Source organism: Cololabis saira, chromosome 7 (assembly GCF_033807715.1).
Source record: "Cololabis saira isolate AMF1-May2022 chromosome 7, fColSai1.1, whole genome shotgun sequence".
Lineage (NCBI taxonomy): Eukaryota > Metazoa > Chordata > Actinopteri > Beloniformes > Belonidae > Cololabis > Cololabis saira.
In genome coordinates this window covers 35,770,300-35,796,586 of record NC_084593.1, presented here as the reverse complement: position 1 = coordinate 35,796,586, position 26,287 = coordinate 35,770,300, and the positions used below count along the sequence as shown (strand labels likewise).

The following is a 26,287-nucleotide window of genomic DNA, read 5'->3' as shown; positions in this document are numbered from 1 at the left end:
TCGGCTGAATAGATGCTCTCGCCGCTTCTCCCTTTTTTCTCTCTCTCTCTCTCTGTGTCCCTCTATCATATTTTTCATGAGGTGCCAGTAATGTCAATCAGAGGAATGACAGAGCCCTCCCACGCCACCCACCCACCCCCTCTATCTCCAGCAGTCAGCATTCTCTCCATGGAAATCAGCACTTTACTATGTCAAATTGAATTTTTTGCTCCACATTATGTGTCAGACGGGGGCCCGGGTGTGTGTGTGGCTGTGCGAGCGTGACCCTTTATAAAAGAGTTTATTTCAACCCAAAATCATTTATTTTCTTTATCACTCACACGACTCTATTGCATTAAGAAAACAGAGCACAAGAGCCGTTGTCAACTTGCGTATGCAGTAACAGATATTAATGTTTCAGTATTTTACATCACTTCTCTGAAAGTTATGCAGAGCTTACTGTGCCGCCATAGGCAGAAAAAAAAAACCCACTGGAAGACGAGTGAGATTTGAGTAAGAGGGAAAAATTACATTGACGTCAACACTATGCAAAATGCATCAATAGGAGTCAGGCGACTGACGGCATTGTTCGTGATTATAGGTCAGGAACCACTGCAGGGTTTGCCCCTTAACCAAAAGCTTGCTGCACCTCCTTCTTGTTTTTGTTCCTGTTTTTCTGTCCCTGGGTGGCGTGCGGCCGGCTCTGCTGGAGGAAGGGGCTGGTGGGGGCCGTGGGTGAAAGGCCGTCGGTGGGCGTCCGCGGCTCGGCCTGCGCCCGCGCTCGCCTCTGGGCCGTGACGGGGAACAGCAGCGGCATGGCCAGTCCTTGTCCCGGCGCCTGGAAGGCCGCTATCAGATTTTTGATTTGGCGGAAATACCGTTTGTCCACGCCAGGAGTGGTCTAGGACACAAAGGAGAGGGGTGGGGAACAGAATTATACACTGGAGAATTCATTTCCACATCAAACCCGGGGGATGGGGGGGGGGGGGGGTGAGCCACAGCGGTGTGGAAATGAGCTGCTCAGATTCACCTCATAAAAGACTTCACACACGCTGAAGGTACACGCAGAAAGGATTCATTGTGCAGAGCAGGGACTTCTTTATGCAGTATTTATTTACTGCTCTTTACTAATCCTTAATGAGCTTATGTTGAACACAATAAAAGGATACATTTAAAAAAAAAATGTGATTTAGCTGTGAAAAATAGTTTGAATATGCTGTATGAAGATACATTCAGGATTTAAAAGCTAAATTTAAAACATTTCCAGACACGCTCCATAGACACCGACTCCCCTGGGGGTTTTTTATATGTTCTTAGTCGATAAAAGCATTATTTTTGGCTCCTTGCATGACACCTAAGACTCTTTAATTGCTGCAGCACCCCAACAGCTTCACTTCTGACCAGAGTAAAACAAAAAAAAAAGGAAAGAAAAAAGGCTTAAGTTGAATTTAAATGATTAGTTTTCAGCTTAATCCCTTGGTTTCAATTTGCCGTTCAACTTTTCCAAGAGTATTTCAGAAACTTTGCATTTCTTGTAATAATAACTCGGTTTTTCACTTGTTTGCCACAGCTGTCATTTTAACGTTTATTACTGCTAAACACTTTCAAAAAAACGACTCCTATTTTGCCTATAAGGCCTTTTAAAAATGCATTATGTGTTGTCATTCGGTGTCATAAATCACGCAGCAAAGAGATACGTTTTAAAGTCATTTAATCAGAGCCGGAGAGGAGTTCCCTGTCACGGCACCGTCCGGGGGATGCTCGTTTCTCCGGACACGAGCATCACCTCGCGTCCCCGGGATCTTTCATTAAAGTGACTGATAACGGCACATGAATAATGTAAAGTGTTATTGAGTTTGTAGTGAAATTCTGGTCATTCAAGTCGGTCTTCCCCCCCCAGCGGCGTGCACCATCCTGCCAGTGCAAATGAGTGAGAGTTGGCTGTTGTTGCAGCAGCATCCTGCTCAGCAGCAGCAGAGTGACAGGGCCCTCAGATGTCTGCGCATCTCTGGGTGTTTGCCAACGCTCAGCGCTCAATTACACATCCCGTCACAAATGCTGTCAAATACAATTCCACATGTTACATCTGCGTGTGCTGATGCTGTGGCATCTTTAAATGTGAACTGGAGTTGGGGAGAGGCTTGTGCACGCGGAAAAAGACAACAACAACAACCAAAACTATCCTTTTTGCAATGCTGTCACTCCTCAAAAAATATAGGGGGGGGGGGGGAATAATAAACAAACAAAACAAGAAAAACATGTTTGCCTCAGATCCACAGCTTGCTGAATTACTCTGGCACCAAAACAGCTTCTAACCCAATAAACAGCAGCCACAGCGGAGCAGATGTGTTACTGCTCGGCTGATACTGTGAAGGTTTCTGGTGTGTGGAAAGAGTGGGAATAAATAAGAGAAAAGAGAGATATCTCACTTCTGCAGCCCATGAGCCCGCGTCATCCTTGTGGATTCTGTATGTGTAGACGTAACCTTTGCACCTGCACACAACACAAACACAGAGACACATTCTCAACGCTGAACTCATCCATCAGGTTTATGAAAAAAGTTCCTCGGCCGCCACCGCTGCAGCCGGTCTCATTCGCTTCATTTCACACTTAATAACAGCCCACATTGGTTGTTTACTCTCATCTGATACTCACTTGGTTTATTTTTTGCCTTTGTGCTTTTTTCTTAAACGCCAGGAGATCAATAATGTCTATATCAGCAAAGCTGGGATTGTATGCATGTTGATGTGATTATAAGGGCTCAGTGGCAGACTTGAAGTAGAAAAAAAAAAAAAAGACGGATACACAATTTCTTGCCATACTCACAGCACGCAGAGGCAGTAGACGCCCTGCACGGTGTCGCTGTTGCGGACGAGGTAACACCCGTCTCGCCCGTCCTGGGCCAGCCGCCTCTCGCCCTCCTCCTTGCCGATGGGTCCGTGGTACACGGGCAGGTTCTCCATCACAGCCTTTCACTTTGTTCTCCAAACACCCGCTCCCTTGTCTTATCTTCTTTCTTTTTTTTTTTTCCTCAAAAATGTATTTAATTTGTCTATTTCACAGCAGGCACGCCTTCTGGTCTTCTGCAACTGGGGACCCAGGTATGGCAGGTGTCCAGCCTCTCATTAAATAGCTCTTCACCGTCCTCTGGAGTAGCACGGGGAGCCGGAGCTCTGGTGGTGAACAAGCTCCCAAACTGTCGTCACCGTCCTGAACTGACAGCAGCTCCACTAACCTCTATCTTTTATGATCTTGTGATCACAGGCTTCCTCCTGCTTTGTGAGACGCACACATGAGACGTGTGTGTGTGTGTGTATGTGTGTGTGCATGCATGCAGGCTGAACGTGGGTTTGTCATGTCGCAGGAAATGATTGTATTTTTTGCGACAGGAAATCATTTCAAAGATTCTAACTGAATATTTCCACAACAATAGAAAGCACAAGAGATGGATAAAAATGGCAGTATTTGAGTTTGTCACACAGGAAAACTGCCGCTTATGCAAGTGACGCTTTTTTCCGACCTTAATAGAAGTCTGCCTCTGTTTCCATGACTGCTAATCAACGCACTACGCAAAATAATGTGGTGGAAAATATGCTCACGTGGGTGAAGAGAGAAAAAATGTCAAGTTATCCATAAGAGAAAAAAGGACAACCTCTTTCACTCACAATTTCGATCAATACAGCCTCAAATGGCCGGCATTGTAGGAGGCTGCCTGGCAAAAGCAGATAGAAAATAGATGAAATGGATGCTATTGGAATAGTTTTAATAATTTATTTTACTCTCCATGTCTGGCTTACTTGCAATACTGCACATCAGAGAACAATCAGAAGGAAAGTCTCTCTCCCTCTCGGTGCACGACGTCTAATCAGAGCTTCACACATGTTGTCCACCACATGTCTCTATATGTATGCTAAGCATGTGTTGAAGGAGCTCACAACTGCTTTACATTACAGAGAGGAAACAGCTAATGAAGCTGTGTTTACACCGAACCCATCCTGCAATCTGTTACATCAATCGTAAAGTTCTGCCGTGTCAAATGAAGGATCTGCTGCGTGTTTGATTGCAGTGACAGCCCGGCGTCTGCTCAAATGAGCTCCTGTGACACAAGTAACGTGTTTGGTGTCTTTATTCTGGGTTTTGGTGATGTTCACAAGGACTATCATCAACAAAAGCCTCTGCGAGACTTCCTTCAGAAATACTTGCAACGTGATGCAGTTCAGTATTTTGGTCTGAGCCAGCGGCTCTTTTAATGCAGCGTTTGTTAAACATGTCTGTTTTCACCCATTGAGAGCATAAGCTTACATGAGTCATCACTCTATGTCAGAGCCATGTTTCCCTCGGCTCACAAATATCATGAGCAGTGGGAGTTTGGGCCTCCTTTCTCTGTAAGCCGCCAATGACATCTCATTTATTGCATTTACTCCGTTTTACTGCCACCTAGTGGCAACTTTGGGAAGAAACATACTGCAACTTGTCTCGGTAAGAAAACCTTCTTTGCTCTCCTGACGCCAAAGCAATCTATAAAAACATCCTAGCTATATTTATTTTCTTAATTTTTAAACAACGCATTACAAAGCAAAGTTTTACAATCCTCCACTTGCCTCAGCTTAGAGTCAGACAACCCTGAATCAATAAGGAATGGAGCTAGGGTTGCCACCCGTTCAGTAAAATACGGAATTGTCCTTTATTTGAGAAAAAAATGTTGCGTCCCGTATTGAACTAATACGGGACACGATTTGTACCGTATTTTCATTAACTTTTACACCATATTCTAGTTGAATTATTGAAATAAATTAACCTTTACACCATATTCTAGTTGAATTATTGAAATAAGTTAACTTTTACACCATATTCTAGTTGAATTGTTGAAATAAGTTAACTTTTACACCATATTCTAGTTGAATTATTGAAATAAATTAACTTTTACACCATATTCTAGTTGAATTATTGAAATAAGTTAACTTTTACACCATATTCTAGTTGAATTGTAGAAATAAATTAACTTTTACACCATATTCTAGTTGAATTATTGAAATAAATTAACTTTTACACCATATTCTAGTTGAATTATTGAAATAAGTTAACTTTTACACCATATTCTAGTTGAATTATTGAAATAAATTAACTTTTACACCATATTCTAGTTGAATTATTGAAATAAATTAACTTTTACACCATATTCTTCACCTGTAGCTATATTCTACACCTTGGCTGATGTGGACATACATAGAATAGGAGGCTATTTCAGTTGCTATATGGTTGTCTGTCTGTACAGTCATGCAAGTTCAATGCTATTAAAGCACTTTAAACTTTAAATCAAAGCATTTTGTTTTTTCATATAAAATAAACACATTTTTATTCAGTTTAGAAGTTTTGGGGCTTTTTTTTGGCTCCTGCGCTGCTGAAATCAGGGCGTCCCTTATTTCTATTTCTGAAAGGTGGAAACCGTAAATGGAGCCCATCTATTACCGGACACCGATGGCCAGAACCTCCCCTATCAGACACAAGTACAGTAGCTGGATTTCATATGCATCATAAGGACATTAGTATGAGATTATAATATTATCTAGCTGCATTACATGTGGGTTTCCAACGAGGCTCTCAGGGACAGGAGATTGGTGAGCCTGGACGTCCATCTGCTGGGCCAACAGTAGTCTCAGCGCTCTCATTCCCAGGTGGCAGGAGCTCTCAGTCACAGCTGTTACAGAGTAAGACTGGGGGGGGGGGGGGGCAATAAAAATAAACTACAGTTTCATCTGTGAAAGTGGACTAAATTCAGCCACACAATCTCTCCCGTTGTGAAAAAGGAGGACAGGATTTGGGTGATTGAACAAACAAGTTCGCTTTTATTTCTTATTCAAACGGACTGTACAAAATAATACAATCAAACGGTAACATGGTGATTACAGAAATAATACAACAGAAAGTGCAACACTTGAACGAATGGTTAAGAATTGTCCTTAGATACGGCGAGAATATCTCGCTCATCGTCTCTAGTCGGTCCTGCCCTGCAAATCCAAAACAAAGCAACCAAAAAAAAAAAAATCAGCTTTCTTTGTTTTTTCTCTGCCTTTGTACATAAAATATATTTATACAGAATACAGGATGTAACTTTTGCGAAAGAAAGCTTTAAAGTTGCCTTTAAGAGATTAACTGTCTGATCAGAACACTTTCCTGTAACTGACCTTTTTATTTTCGTTAACATTTGAATGTGGAGCAACAGTGTGGCTCTGCAGGAGAAACGGAGACGTGGCCGTGCTAATGGCTGTGCTAATTGCTGTGCTAATGGCTGTGCTAATGGCTGCAAGAGCACGAGGTGAGTGGAGCCTGTAGCACGGCGGCTTCTCCTGCAGGTAAAAGCCGCTTCCTTTCTCTCTGTCTTTCCGTGGTTTTGGAAGGTGGTTCTTTTGTTTTATTTGATGTTTTACATCAAATCATCGTAACTTTTTCTCTTTTTTGGTTACTTTGTCACACCTTTTGGTTATTTTTACATCTCATTTGGCTTATATTATGTTACATGCTTTGAATTTTACATGTCTGGGATCATGTCCGCAGTGGCGCCAGGTGTCCCCCTCACTCCCCGTACCCCTCCCTGGGCCTGTCCCCGACAGTTCAGCGGTCACTTGATTGCATGCATTCTTTGCAGTCTGGAGCCAGTGAAGGGGAGATAAAGTCCGTCCTCTGGGACTGAAGCGATGAGGGCTGATATGGGGAAACAGAGGTCTCCACAATTGCCAGGTCCTTGAGATCACTGAGTTTTCGTGAGAAGGAGCTGAGCCTGGTGCTGAAGGAGCCTCTCTTCTGGCTGTGCTCCTCTCTGCGGGCCTTAAAACAGGCACACAGGCCCTTACAGAGTCCCCCGAGACGGCCCCGGAAATGGTTCCCGATGAAGCAGTAGAGCATGGGGTTGATGGCTGAGTTGGAGAAACCGAGGCAAAGCGTGAGGGGGATGAGGTTGTGGTAGGTCCAGGTGACCCAGCAGCCGTCCAGCCAGCCCTCGTTCTTCAGTATGTCCAAGAAGGTCAGGCAGTGAAAGGGGAACCAGCAGACGAAGAACGCCAGGACCACAGCGGCCACCGTCCACAAAATCCTCTCCACCCCCCTCCCCATCTGGGGTTTGCCCTCATTAGAGCTGGGATTGAAGCAGGGTGTCGGGGGTCTCTCCGGCTTAGCGCAGCCCTCCTGGGATTCTGATGATTTAAACGAGGGCATGGTGGGATATGATGCTCTCTGCATTCTCATCAACCCCGTATCCGCCAGCAAATGTTTCCCGATGGCCCAGTAGCAACAAGAGATGGCAAACAGCGGCAGCAGGAAGCCCAGAACGATCTTCATCCAGACCAGGGTCAGGTACCAGGTTTGATCCGGGTATAAGATCACGCAGGCCTCCACGCCCAGCGCCTCGAGAAGGTACGTGTCCCTCAGGGCCAGAGTCGGGGCCGCGCAAGCACACGCCAGAACCCACACCAGGATGCACATGAGCCGGGCGCGCTTGGGGTCCCGGGCGCTCTGAGAGCGGAGGGGATGCACGATGGCCAGGTAACGGTCCATGCTCATGCAGGAGATGAAGAAGATGGACGCGTACAGGTTGAGGTTGTGGAGAAACCCGCAGATTTTGCAGGCCGATCGGCCGAAGGGCCAGTTATAGCCCTGGGAGTAGTAGACGGCCCACAGCGGGAGAGACAGCAGGAACAGCAGGTCAGAGACACACAAGTTCAGCATGAATGTGTTGGCTACAGTTCTCCTGGAGGCGCTGCCATGGGCCAAAACACACACCGCCAAGGAGTTGGCTATGGTTCCCAGCACACAAATAATACTGTAGATGGTGGGGATGACTGTGCTTGTAGGTATAGAAGACCAGTCTCCGCATGGGTCGTCGGAGGGGGCCGGGGAGGCGTTCACAAAGACCTCTCCCGCTAACAAGGGGGGGGAGCTGGAGCTGAAAAGGGAGAGGTCATTGGGGATTGCCATTATGGAACTGGATGTACCCTGGCGTCACACGCGGTTGAACTTCCCTCTTTTCGATTTCCAACGTTGGCTGGAAATAAAGCAAAGTAGGAGAGTTTTAGGTTTCAATTGCCTTTTATGGACAAAGCCTACGTTTTCTGACACAGTATTCTTTAGCTGTCGGCAGTATTTATGAGTTCATGATAACTAATCACAGAAAGAATTCATTACGCCACGCGTGAAGTTAAGCAGTAATCAAATACATCGGAGAGGGGGGTATTTGTCAGCCTGCCTATTTGAACGCAGAAACGGCTACGTTTTGTCACTGACGAAGTTATAAAACATTGATGGCATAAATTAAATATGTGTCAACTTCGTTTCAGATTAATTAGATTTTACAGAAATAATAAGAAAAACACAGAAACTGATCCTACTAGAGTCGCCAGGGGGAACCCCTGGTAGAAGCAGAAATGACAAATAATTTAAATGGTTCAATAAAATCTAGAAAAACATCAAGAAACATTTATACAATTGAAAACCAAACTGATAATTATGTGAATGCATTTGGATATATGATCCAAACTCAGAACACAGCTGCTATACCTCTAAAATCAGTGAGGAGGTATTTTTTTTATGCTTTCTATCCTTTAGAAAAAGAAGTCCACTTTACCTGAAAGGATCGAGAGTCCACAGTCCAAAGAGTCAAGCAGTTTTCAGTGCACTCTCTTAGTCAGAGTCCATGTCTGGATAAATGCTCCTCAACCCCGCTAGGATAATTCTGCACAGCTGAGTCCCCCCACACGGGATCATGCTCCTGCGTTTGTGTGTCTGTGGGTGTGCGGCGGGAACGGACTTGAGGCTCTGTGAAATCAGATGAGGTCGAAGGGTCTTATAGCCCCCGAGAGCTTCTCCACGATTGCACAACAGGGAAGTTGCTCCGCGTCACACCTTCATCATTACAGAGAGAGGGCCGTACGAGCCAGCCTGCTGAAGCAGAGGAAAGGAAAAAAAAAGACTTGATCTTTGTTTTTCATTACATCCCCCACCCCCCCTCCCCAAAGCCTCTAGTAGAAAACTAGAAAACTAAATCAAGATGTGTCTTACAGTAAGAGCTGCATCTCCAGTGTATGCAGACGTAGCTTCATACCTGGCGGGAACGACCAGGGCAGGTAAGGTTCAAACTGGGAGGGCCGACTCTACTCCCCGGGGTCTGTGATCCGAGAGGCTGAGCGTTAATTAGCAGATCATTGCACTTTGTGTCATATTCACTCCGTCAGTGGTCAGATAAGCCATGGGAAATATTTACTCTGCCTCAGCGGAAGTGGAGCCAGGCACTGGAACAGAGGGAGAAGGGAGGGAGGCACAGCATGGAAGATGAATGAGGAGGAGGACGAGCTGAAACTGCAGGGAGTGAACGAGAAGATGAGGAGGCAAAAAAAAAAAAAAAAAAAAAAGGGAGAAAGCGAAGATTCCCTCCAGTGGGTTTTCATTAAAGTCTCTGGTGAAAGTTGATGAGGGATGCGAGCAAAGCTGAGAGCGATTGCATCACAGCTCCTTTGATCAGCAGTGTGAGCAGCCGTCACTCCCTGTGTGCATAGCTGCATGTGTGCACCTCTGTCTCACTGCTTGATGGGCTTATCTGTGTCTCAGCCTGGCACACGTTCAGTAGAACTGTTTACACGTGTGTGCAGCGTTGTGTAATGAACATGTCTCGAGGTGTGACGTGCTGACAGCGAGGATGAACGTTGAAGCCGAGCCAGAAACCTGCAGATTTTGAAGGCCGACAACAAAGAGCTCAGTTGTTGTGTTGTTTGTTTGGTTTTTTTTTTTGCAAGATATGAGAAATTCAGAATGTGCTGGATGCTGCAGAACTGTCAGAATTGAATTTGTTATGCTTTCCAAACCAGAAACGCTGTAAAAACCGCATTCCTGGCATGCATGAGTGTTCACAGTGGTTCTGGCACATGTTGCATTCTTGTAAAGACTCTTATGAAACATCACGCAGGACATGCATCCCCCTGGTCCCTCAGCCTACCCTCAGCTCTTACACCCAGATGCTAAACTTAAGCTTATTCCATCATAAATCCCCAAAAAGCAAAGTCTGAGCGTACACGTACAGCCTTTTGAGGGCTCTGTCTCAGAGTTTAAAGAGGTTACAACCTAAATCAGTCCTTGTAGAGATAAACACAGAAATGCAAACATAAACACACTGAGACTGACAGAAGCCAAAGGCCTTTAGTCATAACATGCAACAACTAAAAACAGATATTTATGGTGTCACGCTTGCCAACAGAAATAGCAGATGACAGGGAGGAAAAAGCTGAACTATGCCTGTGTTTCAGTTACTTTGGAGGAAAAATCAAGTGCTGACATTTGAGACAGTTACACTCAACTGGAAAGGCAGGAGAAGGACGTTAAACATTCTGATCAGCTCTTAAAACACCATGCTGCCTCACTTAATAAACATTCATATCTATAACAATAAATATCGACATGCATTAAGAAGTTGGCGTCTCTGTGCAGCTCTGCAGCCATGAAACTTCATCGTATCTGCGGACAGCCAGTTGAACTGGCTCCTGCAACCAGGCCAGCTGACAGTCTTGCCTGGGCCCCGGACAAAATAATCTAAGATGGGCCCCCCTGCGCCCGGATCTCTCCTTCTCCCTCTTCCTCTCCTTTCCCTCTGCTCTTCAGGTTTTTATACAAGCTAATGGACGTTAACATTAGAGCTAGCCAGTTAGGTTAAGTTACAAGGTTGGTAAACGTTGGCTGCGCTGTTTCTTACCTTGCTCTACGCTGACTTTATTAATTCCAGCTTCACCGTCACCACCCTTTTTAAAATATTTGTGTAGAGAATCTCTGAGGCCTCTATTTTCTTCTTCTCTTCTTCTCTTCTCTCTTCTTTTCTGAGCACCGGACTTGTGCTGACCAGACATTTTGACCATTTTAATGGTTGAATTAAATGATAACATCAAATTTTGATCAGCGGCCAAACCATTTTTGTGTTGGGGGTTCTTGACCACAAGGACAATTAGGAAGAAAACAAATAACAAGCTTTTATGAAACTCAAATACTACAAATTTTTTCCACAAATAGGCATATTTTGAAACATTTTGAAAAATTATTCCATAATTTAATGAGAAAAAAAAATATATATATTATTTAATTTTTTTTTCAGTTCTGGGCCCCCCCCCCCTACCTTGGCCCGGGACAACAGACCCGTTTGTCCCCCCCTATCGGCGGGCGTGCCTGCAACACACTTTTCTAGTAGCTAACTTTACACTATACCTGTCACTTCCCTCAGTTTTACAGTTTGAACGTGTGTGTGGAACCGTGTTGATGTGGGCTTGTGTGCCGATCCAAACCGAGGCATGACAGGCAGTGTCTCTGCAGGAGGACGATAAGGAGAGCAACAGAGCAACAGAGCAAGAAGCATCAGACTCTAACTTACAAAACTGCCATCACTGGATCTCAGTTTCTGAGCGAATCTTTGGTTTCTCACAGTTGCTGTAGTGAAAGTGAGAACTGCGTTTCTTTATTTTTTCCGCTGCTGTTGTTCGTCAGAACTCTTCTCCTTCGGCGGGGCTCATTACCCACGCTGCAGTTACATTATACCACAGTTGACGCTGCTGATGCCTGAAGATTTCGCGGCCACTTTTCCCGTCAGGTCACTGCAGAATATTTGTTTTTCATGATCAGCAATCTACGTGTGCATCAGAGTCAGTACGGCTCTTAGCACGCACATGGGAAAAAAGACGGATCCGTAAACATGTGCATTAAGTCTGTACACACAGATGATCACAAAGAACTGCAGGATGCGTATAAGGGAGCAAATATGATATTAACAAACACTCTCAAACTGCTTTCCTAACTGTTCTGTTTATGTTTGTTGCTGATAAATGTGCCATGTGTTTATTTGATGGAGGGGGACCCTGAGAAGATAACCACTGCAAACCATAACCCTCCCAAAGTCCTCGGAGGAAATTCCAGCTCATGGGGTTGAAAGGTGGGAGGTCGTGGATGTCCCCCTGCCCCCGGTTTCCTCTCCGCTGGTCAAAAAATAAAAATAAAAAACCTATCTGGGAGCATCGTGGCCTACATGACAGAACCCAGTCTTGATACTGGTTTGGGGAACATTGCTGTGACCGCTGTGAGGACGGGGGCCCCACATGTGGAGAGGAAGGACCCGTGAGAGAGGTGAGACGAAGCTATACTTAGGTTCACATCTTTTCCGAGTTGTGAAGCCTCCAACAGAGGCCTGAGCTCACACCAGCATCGTCTGTCCGTCACACACCCTGTAAGAGCAGCTTTCACGCTATGCATCAAGATCCAAGACAGCACGTCCCATGCGGTTTTATTTACGCTGCGATACAGTTGTTTCTGCCTTTTTGTTTCGTAAAAGAAATAAATAAATCTGAACATGTGGCAGCGTTTGTTTGAAAAGTGCACCACCTCACAAGTCCCTCGGCCCCCCCAGGCCCCGATGCCGCAGAGAGCCTGATCCCATATGTGTGTTTTTCTGCATTTATTTCAGGAACAAGGATGAGAAAGTGTCCATTCTCTACTTAATGTTTTTGGTTGGGGTTTTTTTTCCCATTTACCCATGTATGCATGAGCACCCACACAAACCCAGGGGTCACGACTCTGGACGGGCTCACGCAGGGTTTACGAGGTCCAGGAATCCCCCCCCACCCCCCGGCCCCTCCGAGGGCCTGTAAAGCAACCATGAAGACGTTTACAGATATCCGGCGTCCCTCCGTGCTGATTGTGTGCATGCAGAAATAAGCAAAAGCATGTGGTGCCAAAAACTGCTTCACAAAGTCCACATTGTGCTCTGTGGGTTCATACAGTTTGTCAACATAATCATTTCCATAACCAATATTTGCTTTTGTACTGGAATATTTCAGAGGTGTTTTAAAGTTGTGCAAAATGTTGCTTTCAGCAAACATTGAGTAAAATCAGGTGAAGAGTTTGTGAGTTGCTTTAACAAACCCAGTAATGAGACATAATTAGATGCCAGACATATCTGTCACCAGTTGGAAAATGCTAAATTTCTGACAATTGAATAAACATTAGGTTTTAGCGAAAAACGTTATGCTAGACACTTCGTCTAGGCACTGCATTCAAACGACGTGACAAGCTGGTAAATACAGTATCATAAAGGTTTTGATGGCCAGACTTTGCTAATGTGAGGAGTATTCAGACTCTGACATCTGAATGCATTCGTTCTGACTGGACTCATCAGATCCAGAAAGAGGCTCCTTCGAGTTAGATCTGCTAAATCAAGTCCTGCTTCATCTTGCAGCCACGACTTCCATGAGACATTCACTTCATTTAGAGGAAGCGTTTATTTATTCATCACTTTAAAAGATGATGCACTCATCGGGTCTGAGTGAAATGCCTGCGATGGTGCTTCAGTTTTGGTACCAAAGAGATCAAGTATGACAGCTTCCTTCACAACTTCACAGCAGTGGATTTCAGGGAGGGGAGTCAGCGACTCTTTCAACTTCACCTGCAGAGGTGGAGTTGAAGTCAGCATTAAAGCTCTGCGCTACTCAGTTCAGAGGAACAGCAGAAGCAGCTCCATGGAGTTAAAGATGGGCCAATGATGCTGCAGAACCCTGCAGAGAAAGACTCAGACTCAGACTGCCCAGAACTGAGCAGCCAAGCATCCACGTTTCACATGCAAATATATGGTCTTAACTGTTTAAAAAAGTGTATTTTCCTTCATAATATGCCACCTTTTGAGTATTTAAAACACACTTCTTAATTTTGTGCATACACCCACATGGAAAAAAAGAGACATCCATCCTTTATCTATACCCGCTTTTATCCTTTGCAGGGTCACGGGGGTCTGCTGGAGCCTATCCCAGCTCGTATTCATCCTATTTTTTTTTATTTTTTTTTTAATATATCAGGACATAGGCTACCACAACTAACTGCTCCTTATACCAGGTCTTAAATGATATCAAGTCGTCTCACATGAGTAACACCTGTCTTTCATATATAATTTAGCGTTAAGCTAAACTGCAGAAGCAGCGTGTCAAAAATCAAATACAACACCTTTAGCTGTTATAACAGCACCGGTTATATGACATTATTACTCTCACAGATCATATTGGAGGTAATTTAACCTTTTTTTTATTATTATTTCAAGACCATATTGTAATATGTCTTCTTTAAAAATATGGTAAAGCCCATCTAAGATAACTAAAATAATGTCAGGATGCATTTTTGCACAGCTCTCTTGGGGTCCAGGCACAGTACTTTAGGTTGAGGTTGAGATAAAGGCTTTTAAAAGCCTGCATAAGTAACCTCAAGACCATTTGTGACTCAGAAGTCACACTTTCAGTCCGCCTGCCTCCCCTGTATTCAAGACACGCGTGAGACTGATGCCGTTCAGTCTCGTAACTGTTAAGGCTGTGATTAATTGATGGAGTTCACTTGGCTTATATTGGTTGTTTTTTTTTCATTTAACTCAACTTTGACATCCTTCTTAAAGAAATCGAGTCCAAAAACATAGTCATGTCAAACCTGTTGTCTCCAGTGGATCCATGTTCTCAAAACAGGTTAAATCAGTGCTGGGTCCTGAGGGAGGTCACGCTGAATACTGACTTTTGCTTCCAGTTATTTTGTCCTGAACTATCTGTGCTTCTATCTCTTCTATCGTCTCCAGAGGTTGACTGATGTCCAATGCTGATTATTAAAAAAACATCGGTACCTTCACGTAACAAAGTAACTGTTTAAACTTTCAGTAAAATGCGGTGCTCCAACTGTGCAAATTATTTAGAGGTTTGGCTCAGCAGTTCTGATGTGCTTGCAAAACAAGGACAAGGAAATGTAAGACTTTATATTGTTCATAAGCACAAACCGATAACCACTGTCCAAATAAACTTCATCTCCAAAGAAAGTATTTCGAAAGCTAAAAGACAACCTTCACATTTTACTGCAAGGCCTGCGAGGTCGTTCATCTTCCTTAAACTTTGTGGTGCGTAAACCAGGATGAGGCCTGAATACAGGATGCAGCTGGCACGGCGTTGGTTGTTTTGCTCTTTGTGTGCCTTTCCCAAATGTTATGCGATATCAGGAGATGGAACTCTTGAGTCGCTTTGTTGAGGTCTAGAAGAGGAAAACTGGTTTCTTGTTTATACCGGGGGAGATTCTGTCATGCAGGCCCACGCTGATCCTAAAAATCTGAACAGAAGGCAACTGGACTGAAAACACTGCGCCTCTCTAAGTGAAGGGACCGACGAATGACATATGGTGGCGCTTGTAAAAGGTTTCCTCGCGGTAATCCCTGGTTCACATGGTCGTATCTGTGAATGACAGCTCCTGATGTTGCGCACTGGAATCCCTGAAGTTTATTTGCACTGCACAGAGTGAAACATGCAAAAACACTCCAAACTCTCTTTTAGGAATATTGTTTTTTTTAGAAAAATCCCCTCTTTTTATTGTGCATTTGCTGGGAAAATGGAGACTGGTAAGATGAGCTCAAACATAAAATATCCTGATTCGGTACCGTCTGCAGTGAAATAAGAATCACAGCAAGTTGTACTTTCCAATAAGATCCAAACTAACAGTTTTCCAACTTAAGGTCATAGATATGTCTTGGTACTTTAATAGATTTAGTTTTGGCGAGACTCATAGATTCCACAAAAATATACATTTATTTTGAGTTCCTTCATCAACAAGTGGAGACGATTACTGAGGAAAACAAAACTGAACATGTGCAGGATGTTTTTGCCTACCAACAAACTGGGCTGAATTACAATAAATAACAGCACCGTGCACTTGTGAAAGCTGCTGAACAGAAGCCAGTAATTAAATGACACAAACAGAAAGTGTTGAACAGTCCTCCGTTTCAGATTTGAACCACTTTGTGGGCGTTTTTTTTTTTCTTTGCAAGGTTTCTGTCCTGTTCAAACAAATTCAGTTATAACTTTCTGATAAAATTACACCACAACTATAATACAAATGGATTTTCTTCTGTGGAAATAACACCAGTGTGGGCAGATGAAACGTGAATTGAAACGTACTTGTAAGAACATTTATAAGGCTGTTTGCCTCTTAAATGTGCCATGATGCAGTATTTTTTTTATTCTGATTTTGTTTTTGTCAGGATGAGATCCGAGAGGGCGGCGTGGGAACGTCTCTTCTTTGGCTGGTTTTGGTGTTTCAGCTGCGTGTGCTGTACAGGTCTTCGTCCTCAGGGTTGGACTGGCCGAAGTCCATGTCGGCCGCCTTGGGCTTGAAAGCAGAGCCCTCTGGAGGGAAACATGAGAAACAACAAGAGAACTCCTCAGTCACAAGATCAGGAGCGGGAGGTTTTTAAGACCTTAAACCCTGGAAGATAATTTAAAAGACAGGATGACCAAAGGAACACTAAGCAGCGCTGTTTGAATCTTTCTCTGATTTGACAATATTAGTTGGTCGGTCGCGTTTGCGTTCACACACCCACAGATCATGTTTTCCGAGAGTAACCTCCCCAAGGAATCTGGAGGTGATGCATCTGTTCCACATGTATACACCTCGCCAACTTGTGGCCGATACAAATATAAGATTAAATGAATTATCACAATTTGCAAAAGTTATTTAAAAACTGATGTGAAAATGTAGTAACCATGGTGACAATGTCGTTAATGAAAGATGAATAACCCTGTAATGCAAAGTATGTCGTCTTTGCTGCGTGAGTTTCTACGACCTCTGCACATATTTCACATAATCAGAACTCAAAAATGCAGTATATCAACTACAAAGAATTATAACATAATTTTGATCAGCCATCTCCCATAAATTACTTGTGTGAATTATGATATAATATACAGAAGTGTTGCATTTTATGTCTGTTATTACTAAAGAAAGGTTACAAAAGCTCTAGTTTATCAACTGCACTACATGAGGCTGTAGAAGCGAGAAAACTCCGATAACATCAGCCTCTCAAAGTGATGTGAATACAATCTACCAATCTAACATGTAATAAGCTAGTGAACACTGCTGCTGTGCAACTATTTGAGATCTCATATCCAGCAGAGAATCTGCCACCTTTAAGTCCATGTGAGAACAGAAGTTGCAGCAAACTGACTCATTGACTATGTTAATAATCCCCAGAAACTCACTCATAGTTCCATACATTACTTATTGGTATGGGGTAACACCTATAAAACAAATACAAACCCTATTTTCTTATTACAGAAAAGAGCTTTAAGGATAATTAATAGATCTGACTATTATGAACCAACACATAATATCTTTATTAAATATAATACTATAATTATTTGCCTTTAAAGCCCAGCAGAAACTGCTTCCAAACTGCATTCAGGATTTGTTCCAAATAAAAGAAACTATGACCTGAGGGGGAAACTCATGTTTGAGATGACGAGAGCACGAACAAATATTAAAAATAGATGTACATCAATTAAGGCAGGAGAAATATGGAATAGTTGTGACAACGACCTAAAAATGTGCAGTTCCATCTTCAAGTTTAAGGAAATGTTTAAAGAAAATATTGTAAATAAATACCGTATAAAATACTATAACTATAAAGTATATTATCAAAAACATTCTAGAATGTGAAACGTCAATTTTATATTTTGTCTTATTTATTTTTTGTCTTCTTTATGCATTGCTAATGTTTCATATTTAAGCTGATCAAAAGATAAAAAGGGTAGGCAGTAGGCATTATAAGCTACGGCTTCAGCCTACACCTTTTCGGGAAAATAAATGTTTATTTTACTTTTTCATTTTGTTTTGTAAAAAGTGTGTACAAGACCAAAATAAAGATAATTCATTCATTCATTCATTCATTCATTCATTCATTCATATTGTCAGGTGTTCACAAGCTCATGTGGCTCTGGTAACCTTCACAGAAACAGCCTCTCTGCATCATCTTTTGGTCTGTGTGCTTCAGGAAGTAAAACAGATTTTTAAGGTGTCTGGCTGAGGGTTTGTTTGAGGGACGTTCGCCTGTGTCTGCATCGCCATGCAGGAGTGATCCAGGTACCTTTTCTGGTTTCTGCGGCAGGCTGTTGTGGAGGTGGTGGTGTGAGGGTGGGGTTTGTTGGGTCCTCTGCAGCCGGGATGGACTTGGCTTCAGCTGCAGGTACCGGCTCACGTGATTCAACAGCTGCATCTTCACAGAAACCAAAAGCAAACCCAGGTGAACAACAGACATCAGGGACTTCTATACTGTTAGTGAAAGATTAAACGGTTGTGGCTGCTGTGTTGATGCCAGCTAACGTGAGACCATATTCAGAACACAGGCATTTGTTGTAATAGGTTCAGAGTGCATGTTGGAACAGGAGTTGTTAAGTCCTCTGCAGAAACAGCAGGTGCAACTGTTTAATCCGTTATGCACATACAAGTCATTGGCATCTGCTGTCATTTTGAGCTTGTATTACAAGTGCATTCAAATGATTTGGCTTGCAAAGGGTTTTTTCTTCCTGTACCTATAAGTTTGCCCAAGGCCTCTATAGCAGATGTTACTTCAGAGGGCGTGGACTGGACTTCTGCAGACTTGGCTAGGGCTGACTCAGCTGGAATCTCTTCTATTGTCTCCGGCTCTAGGCTGGGCGTGGGCTCGACTGGCCTCGTGTCAGCGGGGACGTCGTCTGCTGCTTGTTTTGAATCCAAGGCCTCGCTGCTTCCAGCAGGCGCTGCCAGGCCCTCTGAGGGAGGAGAGCTCTTTGTTTCTTCTGGTAGAGAGTTTGCATAAGATCCTGGACAGAAAGGAAACACATGACCACTTCTGGCAGAGGTTTTACTGTGACTGACTGGGGGGGAACAGAGATGCCAGAGCACTGTGATCGATATCCGTGATACCTGTGCCTGCCTCTGGGGTGGCATTGGGAGATACTTCTGTAAGTGTTATTGATGACTCTTCCTTTGTTGTGACAGTGACGGCCGGTTCGTGGGAGATGAGAACCTCTGCGTCTGGGATGGCAGGACTCTGAGATGAGGCCTCCTCAGCTGGAACAGACTCTGGCTTTGGTTCTGTAGCCGACTAGTCGCAAGGAGATAATAAAAACATTAATAACTCTTTACACCTCTTAAATCAGAGACACATTATGCAACCTAAAATTACATAAGTTGCAAATTAATACTCTAAAACTGCACTAGTCCGTGACAGAGTTTGCACATTTATTCATGTAAACGACTAACAACAGATAGATACCAGAGAGTTGGGCAGTAAACTCTTATTTGAAAAAAGAAAAAAAGGCTCAAAAAGCAGATTTTAAAAACGTATGAGAGGAAATAGAGTGCGAGCTGTGAAGAGACAGTGGGGATTTTTGAGTGAGTAAACTATGTAGGGAGGAAATAATTCAGTTAAGAAGTGTTGCAATAGTACGGGCTGAGCCAGTGTTCATGTTTTAGTCACACACAGTAAAGCAGCTTTTAGGGTTTTTTTTCCCCCAAAACCAACCAGATGAATCGACAGATTTCACTACAGAACTCGTAAGTCATAAAAAATGAGCGCTAACCTTCTGCTGTGAAGAGACAGGCGGCTTGGAAGCGAGCAGTGAAGACGCCGCGGCGACGCTCCACTGCCCCACAGCGTACACCTTCTTTCCTGTCACCTTGGGAGCACGAGAGAAAGTGAAAACAATGACATGTTTAAGCATTAACAAGATCTCAGTTTCCCCCCTCGAAAAAAAACAAAAACAGTGTTGTTACCTTCAACACAGACACTGCTTGAGCTGGGTAGCACAGGGATGCTCCGGCACTCATCAGGCCCAGGGGAACTGCTAACCTCTTAAAACGAGAGCCTGAAATCAAGTTTCACATAGCAGGATGCCTATTAGGGTCATTTGGCTTGAGTTTACACTCTGGAAGGGCTGCTCAGTTTACAGAAAGGTCAGGCAAATGGTATGATATGGCTTATTTAGCAAGTGCAGACTTCAGGTTAAATCCATTTTGCTGCTTCACAGCCTCATCCCAACCTAGGTTGAACACGAGCCAAACCCGTCAGCTGGAACAGAGACGGGAAGGCTCTGAATATTACCTGTAATGACTCTGCGCTGACAGAAATGTCAAAAAAAAGAAATGAGTAGTCTCTATCCTCAGTTGGTGTGGGTTTTGGTTCTGATCAGAGCAACGTGGTCGTTGCTTGGTGTGGATGAGTTTACATAAATGAACTGAAATAATTGTCAAATAAAAAGGTCAGAAAACCAGAGCGGAGGTATAAAGGTGAGTAAATGAATCTCTTTGGTACAAAATCGTGCACTTACTACACACTACAAATCTGGCATGTGTAACAACCAAAAGCGGTACACGTGTTCGGAGATGCAGACGCCATGTATCCACACGGAGGCCCGATTAAAACCGTCGACGTGTCTTACTCTCTAGAGAGGTCTTAGAGAAACATGTCTGACATAAGCTTTGCATCATGGGTAACCTTTTCAAAGAATCCGCTTTCTGACCACAGACACATTTTAGTGCGTCCTCCGAAACACACTGCTTTTAACGATAATGTGGTGTGTCCTATAGAGATTACAGTGACACAAATGGAGAATACTGAAGTCTTTTTTTAAGCAATTAACACAAGCGTTTTCAGTGCATATCACTTTATATGACGTTGTAATTTGCACAATCCAGCAACATATTAATTAAAGGATAAGGATGTGTGAGTATAATTACAGTATATAATAGTAATAATAATAATAATAATAATAATAATACTGTTACTTAGCAGTGTGAGTACAGTGTGTGAATATTTATAAATACAGGTTAAATGATTAGTGAACTTAGGACTAAATAAGTTTACACTTCTTCCTACTCCTTTTTTGGCACATGTAAATCAAGTTAGCAAGTTTTAAAGGATGAAATTCTTTGTTTTGTTGTTGTTTTCTTAAACTTCTCATGAAGTGTTGTTTCTTTTTTTTTTTTACATGTACAAAAATAAAAGAAATCAAAGGCATCATATAGAATGGATTATATCTCGAAAAGTCCAAAATAAAAACATACTACTCTAAATTATTTACACTTGCAGCTGTTAATTATTGACAGCTTTATGAGAAATCTGTTGAAGTGCTGAGTGAGCTACATGCAGCGATCATACACACCATCAATAACAATCCTGATTCATAGGAACTCAAGCGCTTGGACACCGCTATCCTTCCAAAATAAATTAGTACAAGTGTCTGAACTTTGCTCTGCTACTCTAAGTATTACTTGTGATTTCCTGCAGACAACAGTGACAAACGCACTTCCGTCCTCAAGAGTCAGTGCACGATTAGACGGCTGCTTAGAAAAGGAAGCAAAGGTCTTTGATGGTGTCAGATCTCCCAGACGTTCTGGCTGAAAACCTTAATGCCGGTTACAGGTTATATGCATGAATATTGTGGTAAGACAAGTTTTCATCGTGGTTTTGATGATAAACATTTTTTTCTTTGTTACTATTCACAGCTACTCTGAACAGATGATTATGCAATTCTTCCTTGTAGGGTTTCAGTGTTCACTACATTAAAACCACAAGAGCAGGTTACCTCGCCGCGCCAAGAACATGCCGAGCAGACCAGCCACGGTGATGGTCCCAAATCTGGGAAGGAAATCTGGGGGAGGGTCCACCAAGTAATAGTACGCATCTAGAAAAACAAATGCAACAGGAACACAGTCTACAAAGTTCTTGCAAAACTTTCCAGTTCATCACAAATGTGCGATGGTGACTGATCCCACTGTGCCATCAGTTATTTCACCAGTTAACGGTGGAAATATGTGAAGAATGATTGCAGACGTGAAACATGTACAGTCACAAAAATCCTTGCTGTGGTTGCAAAACTGTAACCAATTTAATCTTACAATCAGTCAGTGGACCAATACATAACTTTGACACAATGAGAAGCAGTGAAGAAATTATATATTTCCTAATGAAGGAAAAATGTGACATGCGACATGTGGCCTATAAGTAAAGCTTTGTCTTCCTGTGCAAAACTCACCTTCTCCTGCATGGTAAAGATTAATACTTCCCCTTTTCACAGAGACATACGCACCCTGCAGGAACAGAAGACAAAACTGAAACCACTTCAGAAGACTAAAAAGAACTTCCAAAGCTGCACTGAAACGGATACATCTGAATCAGTGTTAAATGTGTTTACCCCCCCACCCCCACCACTTTCTCTGTGGAGGAAAAAACTTTTTATCAGAACCTTCTTAGTGAGTGCAATAAAGAACAAAAACACTGTTTACAGGAGGCCAAGTCCCACAGAGGTACGGATGTTACGGCAGTCAGGGGAAGAAAAGCCTACACTGGGGTGTTGGTTTTAATACCTGTAGCAGTACCTTTGTCTTTTATACGGACATGGTTGGTTAAACTTATCACACCATAACAAAAAACACCTGCATAAGCAGGAATCTGTGTCCAGAAAAGGAAAACTCCCTCGTGGAGAAGGAGAGAGAAATGACTCCCTGCTCATCAGCAGAGTTTGACCTTTTGACAGAGGAGCAGTAACACCTCTCTCAAAGTTCACACCATCAAACTGTTAAATCATTTCTGCTGCAAACTTTCAGCAGTGAAGTTAATAGTGTGAACAGTATTTCCTGTCTAACTCCAGAAACGCTCTGCAACATCATACCTGCACACTGAGTTCTTGCAACTCGTGGGATTCTGCTCTCTAACCGCAGACAAGAGGGGGAAAAAAAAATCTGAATTTGAGAACGAACTAAGGCTGCAGGTGCAAGATAACAGCCTGCTGGTATTTCAGCATTTGCTGCTTTCAAACAAGACATATTTACTCAAACTTTTTCTGTTTGTGTCTAAAGTGTGGCGGAGGATATAAAAACTATGGGTAATTCTGCAGAGACTGACGTCAATGGCCTAGTTATTTTTCCGTGAGCTGTAGATACTGTAAAAAATTAAATACCTTTACAGTTTGGACCAACGGTATTAGGCTCTCTCTGGTTGTAGTTAACCTTCTCTCGATGGCTCCTGGATTATGTGGAGCAAACTTGGTCTGGGAAGACTCTGGTGTGTAGATGTTCAGCTGGAGACAGAGGCAAAGTGAGGATGAGGTGCAACAGTAAAGTGATTGAATCTGTCATGCTGCATCTGCTGATACCAGACAGCTGCACCTTTTCACGAGGAACCAGTCCTTCGGCGGGCGTTTCGGTTACGCTGTACACACGGATGGAGGCTATTCCCAGCACCGTTGGAACGGCCACCATCACCACCTAGCACAGGGTTAAAAGAAATAAAAGAAGTATTAAAGAAAAATGTATTCTTTAAATTTTATTATTAAGAAAAATAATTTCTAAATGTATTCTCTGTCAGGTTACGTCCCCAACATAAAAGTTTAACAGATAATATCATTTCAACAACAGAGGACTCATGGGAACCATCAGAGGCAATTATGGCAGGGGGGTGTTGTAGCATAACCAATTCCTCAAATCAGAAACAAGCTACTCATTCTGCACATGCTCAGTAGAATTTTCTCTGCCACTGGAAATAGGATCAATGAGACAAATTTAAATTCAATTCAAAAATACTTGATTACGCAGATGCAGATTTTTTTATAGTCTCAACTGCTGATTACTAATTTTTTAATATGCAATTTTGCCAAATTGGTTTCCTTCTAAGAACTATACCAAACATTTCTTTCATGAAATGAAATAGAATAAATAGATTCAAGTATTTGTTCAAATAAAAGTCTGACTCTCAAATCACAGTCCAAAACTGCAACAGGTCACTGAACCTTCTACTTTTACTGAAAAACATCTCTAAAACAAGTAAAATGTCACACTCTAGTGGACAAATAATTGCGGTTGCAGAGAAGAGTTTTTTGCTTTACTTTCTTCACATTAGTTTAAATTAATGACGCAGAGAGCAGTCAACTTTATATGATGCGTTCAAAACACTCGTCTGCTGTAATAGCTCACTGCATATTTATCCAATTCAAAAATTATTCTGAACAACGGCATCTTTAATGATCAATCAGTACATCTCTAAAAGAATACTTTCCCCTTTGCATGTGTTTTTCTATGAAGACCAATGTTTAGCGAGTTGCTTTTGGATAAGCAATAGTTTCCCTCTGGGGTCTAAAGCTTAGATGATCACAAATTCAAAGTTTGGGAAATTATATCAGAATTTATTTGTTGGACTGCCCAGCAATTTGTTCAACAGTCAAAACTGGTCAAATTTAGACACCTAGTTTATCTGCTGAGATTTGGTTCAACAATGGTTGGATGGCGGTGGAATAATGTTTTTACTTTTTAAATGCAAATTTACTATATGTAATTTACATTAAAAGATGCACATTGCCGAATTACAGCAGCTTTTCAAGAAACATCTTTAATACCTGAATAATTTCACTTTACTGAATGCCTTTCATGCCTGACACTGAAAAATGTAAACCACATGCAATAAAAAGTACCAAGCATTGTTAACTATCACAACAATTTTATTCCTTCATTCAGTGGTTTAACCGTTTTATCAGTGCTACACATGCAGAAAGGAAAGATTGTATCAACCCTCCTCCCTTTTATCCATTAACTTCAACATTGAAGCTCGTCTATGGGGACAGACATCAATATTTAGTATAGGAAAATGCCACCGATGCATTGTTAAAATATAAATAAACTGACTCCACCAGTAGAGCCAAAACACTCGTCTACCTCTGCAGTTTCACTAAGCATTGACACCAGTCCTCTTTGCTTGGTTTTATAAACTATTTTAACTCATGTGCCCAGAGGTGGGTAGTAACAAGTTACATTTACTCCGTTACATTTACTTGAGTAAGTTTTGGGAAATGTTGTACTTTTAGGAGTAGTTTTGAATCGCTAAACTTTTTACTTTTACTTGAGTAGATTTTGAAGAAGAAACTGTTACTCTTACTCCGCTACATTAGGCCACGTTGAGCTGTTACTTTTCTTTTATCCCTTTTATCCGCGTACGTGTCAATCTCATGACATCACTGGGTGATTCTTTGGGAAAATGTTTGTTTTTGCATGTTTTGTCACATATACACAGACTCAAACACATACAGAGTTTCTATGAGTTCATGTTTGTTCTAGTTCTGCCTGGTTAAAAAAGAAAAGTTTTGTACTACTTGTGCTTAAATTTATTTTTTTATTCTGTTATTTTATTATTTATAAAAGTACTTGAATTTACTTTAAGCTTATTTTAATTTAAGCCATTTTTTATTAATTTTAATTTATTTTATTGATTTAATTTGCCTGAAGATGATTATTTTGTACTTTTGTCTGTTTGAATGGTTGTGTCAAGTAATTATTTGGATGACTCCTTTTTACTTCTACTTGAGTCACATTATTCTGAAGTAACAGTACTTTTACTTGAGTACAATTGCTGGCTGCTCTACCAGCTCTGAATGTGCCACATCTGTTGCAGCTGTGGTGACTCGAGTTTCACCACAAACTCTTGAAAGTAAACGCAGTGACAAAAGTAAACAACACTCGTCGAAAGCTGCGAATATTTTAGTTTTTTTTTCAGCCATCGTATAAAATATCCGGCAGTGTAACTACTCTTTATTGTAGAATAAATAAACTCAATATTATGGATTAATGTAACTGTGTAACCGCTAGCGCTGCTTTCACCCATACACCCCGCTGGTATCGGTATAAATGGGGTTATTCTGTTGTACCTGTCTGGGAGGTTTGTTAAACGTGTCAGGGACATTAAGTTTAATCTGTCCGAGATAGTTGTTAAAGGTGTCTGAGAGGTTTAATCTGATAAACTGAGCTGATTACGTTCATTCAGGAGACTTAGCCATGCTATTACGAGCCAGCAATACACGGCAGGAAGGTGACAGTCGCACCAAGCTTTCACAGGCTGTTCTGGGGCAGTTTCGCTCAAATAAAACCTGTACTTTCATTGAAAATGTGCTGCTATATCACCCAAAACTTTTCCAAAAAGAAAATGTCAAACAATCACCTTGGCCGCCATGACAGCGCTCCTCCTCTTCTTCGTCCTTCAGCTGTCGAGAGCAGGTCGGTCCGGAGCGATACGCGGTTGTTTAGCGCCCCCTGACGGCCGGACGGGCCACCTACAGGTTGGCTTTATAATACTGTAGTGCAACGTCTGATTAGTCTACGCATGCTCTCATACCTTCTCAGTTTTTAGAAGTGGACCGATGTATCTAAGTTTTTAATATTTTTTCTGTCGTTTTTTAATCAATATTTCGATTTCACTATTTTATGCATGTAGTCCCATATGTGTTTTATTTGTTCTCAACCCTCATCTTATATTTCAGATCACATTGACCCATCAGCAAGCTGATTGGTGAGTCTCAGCTTCATCCAGAATCCCTGTATACTAATCAGTTACAGAGGATAGCTGGCTCTATTTTAAAAGACAACTCCCACCCTCTTAAAGGTGAGTTTCAGCTGCTCCATCAGGCCGGAGGTTAATGGTACC

General features: G+C 42.3%; 3 protein-coding genes across 3 annotated transcripts; all 3 read right to left on the bottom strand.

Moving 5' to 3' along the window:
• Window positions 1-162: 162 nt before the first annotated feature.
• On the bottom strand, window positions 163-3,218 carry LOC133447653 (SH2 domain-containing protein 1A-like). Its single transcript, XM_061726378.1, has 3 exons — window positions 2,806-3,218; window positions 2,409-2,472; window positions 163-880 (listed from the first exon to the last, which is right to left on the bottom strand). Exons 1-3 carry the CDS (start codon window positions 2,940-2,942, stop codon window positions 608-610), a joined length of 474 nt encoding a protein of 157 aa, XP_061582362.1. The 5' UTR covers window positions 2,943-3,218; the 3' UTR covers window positions 163-607.
• Window positions 3,219-5,804: 2,586 nt separating this feature from the next.
• Window positions 5,805-8,773, bottom strand: LOC133447652 (type-2 angiotensin II receptor-like). The gene is made up of 2 exons (XM_061726377.1): window positions 8,597-8,773; window positions 5,805-8,017 (listed from the first exon to the last, which is right to left on the bottom strand). The coding sequence occupies exon 2, from the start codon at window positions 7,948-7,950 to the stop codon at window positions 6,592-6,594; it is 1,359 nt and encodes a 452-aa protein (XP_061582361.1). The 5' UTR covers window positions 7,951-8,017; window positions 8,597-8,773; the 3' UTR covers window positions 5,805-6,591.
• A 7,271-nt stretch (window positions 8,774-16,044) lies between these two features.
• apool (apolipoprotein O-like) lies at window positions 16,045-25,897 on the bottom strand. Its single transcript, XM_061725761.1, has 11 exons — window positions 25,805-25,897; window positions 22,990-23,088; window positions 22,782-22,901; window positions 21,858-21,912; window positions 21,408-21,506; window positions 19,597-19,688; window positions 19,404-19,499; window positions 18,745-18,925; window positions 18,372-18,641; window positions 17,927-18,055; window positions 16,045-16,190 (listed from the first exon to the last, which is right to left on the bottom strand). Exons 1-11 carry the CDS (start codon window positions 25,814-25,816, stop codon window positions 16,102-16,104), a joined length of 1,242 nt encoding a protein of 413 aa, XP_061581745.1. The 5' UTR covers window positions 25,817-25,897; the 3' UTR covers window positions 16,045-16,101.
• Window positions 25,898-26,287: the final 390 nt, after the last annotated feature.

Coding starts and splice junctions, on each gene's coding strand:
- LOC133447652 (XM_061726377.1), bottom strand. CDS start 7,950: ATGGCAATCCCCAATGACCTCTCCCTTTTCAGCTCCAGCTCCCCCCCC.
- LOC133447653 (XM_061726378.1), bottom strand. CDS start 2,942: ATGGAGAACCTGCCCGTGTACCACGGACCCATCGGCAAGGAGGAGGGC. Junction 2,473..2,805: donor GTCTACTGCCTCTGCGTGCT/GTGAGTATGGCA, acceptor TGTTGTGTGCAG/GTGCAAAGGTTACGTCTACA. Junction 881..2,408: donor CGGGCTCATGGGCTGCAGAA/GTGAGATATCTC, acceptor TTTGTGTCCTAG/ACCACTCCTGGCGTGGACAA.
- apool (XM_061725761.1), bottom strand. Junction 21,913..22,781: donor CGTTGGTCCAAACTGTAAAG/GTATTTAATTTT, acceptor CTGTTCCTGCAG/GGTGCGTATGTCTCTGTGAA. Junction 19,500..19,596: donor AAGCAGTGTCTGTGTTGAAG/GTAACAACACTG, acceptor CGTGCTCCCAAG/GTGACAGGAAAGAAGGTGTA.